The sequence below is a fragment of the Orycteropus afer genome, unplaced genomic scaffold, assembly GCF_000298275.1.
Source record: "Orycteropus afer afer isolate SDZICR_OR568_19922 unplaced genomic scaffold, OryAfe1.0 scaffold00219, whole genome shotgun sequence".
Lineage (NCBI taxonomy): Eukaryota > Metazoa > Chordata > Mammalia > Tubulidentata > Orycteropodidae > Orycteropus > Orycteropus afer.
In genome coordinates this window covers 4,527,926-4,534,306 of record NW_006921806.1, presented here as the reverse complement: position 1 = coordinate 4,534,306, position 6,381 = coordinate 4,527,926, and the positions used below count along the sequence as shown (strand labels likewise).

Below are 6,381 nucleotides of genomic sequence, written 5' to 3'. Positions count from 1 at the left end.
CGCTCTACCCAAGGGCAAAGGAGATACTGCAGTGTCTTTGCAGTGGTCAAAATTCACAGTAAGCTGTTAGAGGCCTAAACCCATTACTTCTAAGAGCCATATATTTAGTCAGCAAGATCGAAAAAAGGAGTTTGTAATAGTTTTTAATTTTTTGGAACTAAACCAACAAATTCGAATGTTGTAAGTTGAGCAGCAGCCCATCACGAAATACTCACATCCCAGTACTCTTTCCCTCCATAGTGGTCGTGAAGCAGGTTCTCCGCTCTGTCCAACATCACAGACCTATTTTTAAACAAAAGAAAGAGAAGGAGTTTACTTTCAAAACAGTTATATCACACACTCCAGTACGCACAAAATGGGAAAGCTCTGGGCTGAGGAATAAACTAGTACTACTTTTGAGGGTAATACTGGCTTTTTTGTACCAACCAAGGTACACTGGGGCCAATTATTGCTCAGACTCTAAAAAGTACTCGCCTGGCCTTCCACACTGTGATTCTATGAGCAGAGTTTTAATCTCTAATTAATTCTAAACACTGAACCAGGTGTTACTAAACCCACTTGTGACTATAATCCCAAACTGGAAAACACACCACACACACACACACAAATATTAAGCTCCGGTAGCATAGTGCCTAAGGCACTTGACTGCTAACCAGAAGGCTGGTGGTTCAAATCCACCAGCCACTCCTCAGAAGGAAGGTTGGGCAATCCTACTTCCGTAGTGATACTGCCTTGGAAACCCAAGGAGGGGTCACTATGAGTCGGGGCCGACTCGACGGCAAATAACATAATAACAACAGTAACTTAATAAAACACCGTGATAGAGTTCATACCAGGAATGCAAAGATGGTTCACTAACACCTACCACTTAACTCACTACCAGGTAAATGGGCAGAGCTACATAATGATGGGCACAAGGGATTAAGTCAGTTATTTACTCTGATGAAAACCATCACCAGAGTCAGATAGGGAAGAGGTGTTCCTTATGCTGACTGAGCATCTCAGGCTGAATGCTAGCTGGCCCCTGGTTGAACAGGGAACCCTCGACTCCTTCCCTGCTAAGCGAGGAACAAGAGCAGGTATCCGCTTCAGAGGAGCCACCCCAGAAAGAGACCCAGGTCCACTCAGGCGGAATGACGCAGCAGTGAAAAGTGGGAGGAAGGCACTGTGTATACTCTGCACTGGGGGACAGGGGCTTTGGGAGCAGTTAGAACCCGGCCCTCACTACCACAAAATACATCTCAGATGGCTCAAAAAGTTACCTGTAGAAAACAGACACTATCAAAGCAGACTGGGAAAGCATTAAGAATACTATGATGGTGCAGGCTTGAGTAAAAACCCTAGAAACCTTTGAACAGATCAATACATTTGACCATACAAAAATAAAAAATTTTGACAGAGAAAAAACTGGCAAAAAATAAATAGGCAATCCAGAGGAAAAAAGTTCAAAAGGGCTTTTAAGCGTGGTTCTTACTCTTAAATCAAAGAAATACAAATCAACAAACCAGACTCTACCTTTCAACATCTAGATGCACCGAGAAGGAAGCAGTCTGCAGCATATATGTCGCCATGTGGGGCAATCCTGATAAAACTGTACGCCCTCGGGACCCACAGTTCCTGTCCTGGGCGCCCACCTACATTTTCACTCCTCCATATCTGTGTTAAAAACCTGGAACTTAGCAAAGGCTCACCAATGTGGGCAGGTTCATTCAAACCATGTTATAACTCTGCTTTAGCACAAGGTTGCTGCAGAAGAACAAGGGAATCTCTGCAATAAAACTCCCAAAATCCAGGGTTTAGTGGGGAAAAGCCAACAAACACCATGTAGGAACATGACGTGGTGTGGTCTCTTTATGTTTCACAAAGGGAGATGGCACACACAAATGAGATTGATTGAAGAATATTTCTAGAAGAAACAGGAATTACAAGTAGTCCCTAACTTACGACAGGGTTCCATTCCAATGACTCAGTCCTAAGTCAGTTCCGATTTAAGGCAAATACCTAATTTTTTGGTTTTTCATTTTTTATTGTCTTTCATTATTATCTTTATAAATCCAATCTATATTTGTCTTTAGAGGCTGGAAACATCACACCTGAGAAGGGTTAATGTCAGCAAATTACGTGTTGCAACACTGTATGTAGTATATGTTACTAGAGTAATTGGATCCAGTGATTGCTTCTGGGAGGCAGTAAGAGAAAAAACTTTAAATTTTAGTTTTATTATAAAATGTAATGACGTGTAGAAATATGTATAAAATTATATACACAGCTAAAGAGTTTGTAAAACAAACGTGGGTAGGGATGCAACCCTTCTCACACCTGGTCCCTTAGTTGCCTTCTCCCAAAGGTGCACAGTCAGGACTTTTCCAGGAATCCCTCACCTCTCCATCTCCCTCAGAAACAGTTTTGCCTGTTTAATTTTATGTAAATGGACAGGACTGTACTTAGATTTTGCATTTCTTACTCCTCATTCCATCTGTATGATTCATCTTTGCTGCATGCAGCAGCAGTTCATCCGCTTTCTCACTTAGTGACATCTCAGTTTAAATATGTGACAATCCATATGCAGGATATGCAGTTTTTCTGATCTGGGAAGGTATGTGTAATATCTCAGTGAACACACGTCTGGGTGCACAGAGGTGTGCAGGGAGGACCAGACATGATGATCACAGGTCAGTGCTCTGACTCAGTGGCTGAGGCCAAATGTTTTTCCTAGCAGTTCCCAGATAAGGCACCAGCAGCAGTGGACATGTATCCCTACCAATACCTCCTTCCGACAGTGTCCAGTGCTCTGGTGATAATGGGGTCAGGCATCCACCCAGTATCTTGATTGTTCACATTCCCTCCAGTCATGTACCCAGTGTGTCCAGTACATTTCACCACAGGTCGCTGGCTCTTTGCTCCCTGACTGGTAGGAATTTCTCCTGTGGTCTAGCCAACGTCCTTTTCAATGAAAGTGGTTGCAGATATCCTTCCCTCTCTGTGGCTTGTCTTCTCACTTTTATGATGCCTTTTGATAGTTAGTAGTCTTTATTGTTAATGTAATTACATTTATCAATCTTTTGTTAGCTAGTGCTGGTCACATCTTCAAGAATGTCTGTTTCACCCATGCTCATGGTTTTGCCTTTCACATGAGGATTTTAATTCATTCAAAGTGAGGTTTCGTGTGGTGAGGTGGGCCAGCTTCACCTTTCCCCACCTGCCCCGGATGTCATCCCCTCACTGCTCCCCAGCCACAGGGCTCTCCAGGCACTGCTTTCGCTATGGTTCCCTCAAGTCACCAGCCCTGTTATGTACCTGCCCCGCCCCACCGCTACAATCTTGTGCATGTGATACCTGGCAGGGTCCATCCTCACCCTTCACTCTTTTTTCCCAGTGCCATGGCTGTCTGGAACTCCTACATGGCCACAGAACATTTTAGGATCAGCTTGTCAAGAGCTTTAATGTCATACAAAACACCTGTGTGATCTGACTGGGATCTGCACTGAATCTGTAAGTGAATGTGGGGAGATGGGACATCACTCTAGTTAGGTTCCCATTACAGTTTCTCAAAATACCTCTTTTGAATTTAATTAGGTTTGTGCCAAAATATTTGATATTTTATGCTCTGGTAAAATAGTATCATTCATGAATTTTAACTTTTTATTATATAGAAATGGAATTGGCTTCTGAATATGGACTTATAAACAATTTTAGAACAGTTTCAGATTTACAGAAAAACCGCAAAGACAGTACAGAGTTTCATTTGCTCACAGTTTCCCGTTTTTAGTATCATATATTAGTGTGCGCCTTCGTCACAATTGATGGACATTGATGCACTGTTAGTAAAGTCTAAATTATTCAGATTCCCTCGGTTTTTCCCTAATGTCCCTGTACTTTCTCAGGACCCCATTCAGGACACTACGTTCCATTTAATTGCATTCACTGCACGCTAGAGCCTAGATAAAGCGGGCAGGCACTTTCTTTTGTTCTACATCTTTGTGGGAGTTAAGGTTGTGTGCCAACTTGGCTGGGCATGGGTTTGAGTGGCTTGGCAGCTGGATGTAGTTATTCCACATGATGAGACTATAGTCAGCTCCATGGTGGAATCTGCTGTAAGCAGCTAAGTAGCTGAAGGGGAGTCACCTTCAGGGTGTGGCCTGCTTCCAGTATATATGGAAAAGCTGTAGGAAAGGTCTCTAGCTTTTTGGCACATTTGGATCCTGCATTTGGCCAAGTTTTCATCTCCAGTTCTGGACTTGAACCAGTGGCCTGCCATGTTGTCTTCCAATCTTGGGATTGTTCCTAAGCTTGAACCAGTGGCTGGTCGTGCTGCCTGCTGATCTTGGGATCATCAGCCTCAGCAGCCAGTAGTTGCATGAGTTAGGAGAAGCCTCCAGCTCCAGTGGGCCTGGAACAAGACACAGAGCTGATGCCCAAAGTCAAGAGGCTTCCAGCTAGCCCCTAGAGCCAGCACTTTGAATTCAGACTTCCAGCCTCCTAAACTGTAATAAATTCCTGTTTGGTAAAACCATCCACTTGTGATATTTCTGTCATAGCAGCACTAGAGAACTAAGACAATCTTTTTTTTTTTTTCTCTCCCCCTACACTTTCCTCGGATATGCCAAGCTAGCTCAGGTTCTAGGGTAGAGAACCCAGACAATCTTGAAGGGAGCTTTCAGGTCCCACCAGAACAGCCAGCCAGCATTGGCTGTAGGGATTTGTAAGCAGCCTTGATCTTCTGATAAGTAATCCTTTATTCCTCGTTTACTGCCAGAGGGCGAACCTTATCAATGACTTGTGTAGTGTCACCGGGATGGCCATGTGGCTTCTCTCCCTTACTGTGATTGGCAGTACACTAAATCACCCTGATTAAACCTCCAAGGTTAAGGCAAATGTGCATCTCTGAAGCAGCCTGGTTTGGATGTGGTAAACTATCTTTGTACATGCTGCTGAGCTCTGTGTAGATATTGATGCTGGATGCAGGACTGACTCCAAGTGTGAGCAGTCTGTGGGTTCCTCTCTCCCATGACTGTGTCAGGTCTTCTGAGTTGAGAATGATTCCTTCTTCTTATTTTATCTACTTCAGCAACATTTTCAAACTTACTGGTGTAAAACTGTTCACAATGTCATTCTGTTGCCTGCTTTATTAACACCCAAGGGGAATGGAACAAAATCCTGGTTTTCAGGTTAACTGTGGCTGCCTGGATGTAGGATCGCTATTAAAAAGTTTGCTGATTTTACTCATTTTTTCAAACAATGTTACTTTTGTTGATCCGTACTATTTCATTGATTTCTTCTACCTTTCCTGTCATTGCCACTGGTTTATTCTGTGGTTCTCTCTTTTCTAACTTCTGCCATGCATACTTGGCTCATCATTTTTATGCTTTCTTCACTTTAAACATATATCGATGAAGGCTACCTATTTTTCTCTAAGAATGGTTTTACCTGTAACCCACATGTTTAATATGTCATATTTTCATTATGTCTCACTCAAAATAATCCTTACTCTTCTTTATATATCCATGGGTTACTCTGAAATGCAGGCTGTGTGTGGGATCATGGTGGATGTGACCTTGTGTGTCTCCTCTGGAGTGGGCTGAGCAGATGTGTGGGGTCATGGGAGGAAGCTGCGAGAGGTGCAGTGAGCCTCTGTGCATCTGCCTACCTAGTGCCCCTTGCCCTCCATCTGCTAACTGACCCTGGCAGCGTTCCTCCTGAGAATAGACCCTGTGTGCATGCAGCCTCAGAGAGAACTGAGTGGCTGCTCCCTGGCCATGGTGTGGTCACACCTTGCTCAGGCCCTTCAGATGTCTCATGAGTCTGGATCTCCTGTGTGTGATATGAGGATTCATTTAGATGGATGTGCCAGACAGCCGGCCACTCATTCTATGCTGAGACTCAAGGCTCCCTGAGTCTTCATCTATACCAATGGCTACACTGACTCTTCTCTCCCTGGGCCTGTTGATGACCCCAAGTCCTGCCAACGTGTTCCCCTTTATGCCTGGGAGCCGAGTCAGGGGCTGACTGCCAGAAGAGCCCTAGCTGAAACCTACAACTCACAGGAGCTGATTTAAAAGGTTCCTAAGTGAATCCTCACTGCTGTTGAGTCGAATTCTGACTCATAGTGACCCCTTCTTGGGTTTCTGAGGCAGTATCTCTACGGAAGTGGACTGCCCAGTCTTCCTTTTGAGGAGTGGCTCTGGTGGCGTAGTGCTAACCAGAAGACTGGCAGCTCAAACCCAACAGCCACTCCTCGGAAGGAAGACTGGACAATCTACTTCCATAGTGATGTTGTTGTTGTTGTTAAGTGCCGTCGAGTTGTTTCCGACTCATAGCGACCCCATGCACAGCAGAATGAAACACTGCCCGATCCCGCGCCAGCCCCACAATCCCTGCTTT

At 44.3% G+C, this 6,381-nt stretch overlaps 1 protein-coding gene across 1 annotated transcript in view; it reads right to left on the bottom strand.

Annotated features, from left to right (window-relative positions):
- POFUT2 (protein O-fucosyltransferase 2) overlaps nt 1-6,381 on the bottom strand; it is a 27,062-nt gene that overhangs the window by 9,110 nt on the left and 11,571 nt on the right. Inside the window, exon 5 of the mRNA XM_007948689.2 lies at nt 216-282. Within this exon, the coding sequence (XP_007946880.1) occupies nt 216-282 (67 nt within the window). The remainder of the gene's footprint in view (nt 1-215; nt 283-6,381) is intronic.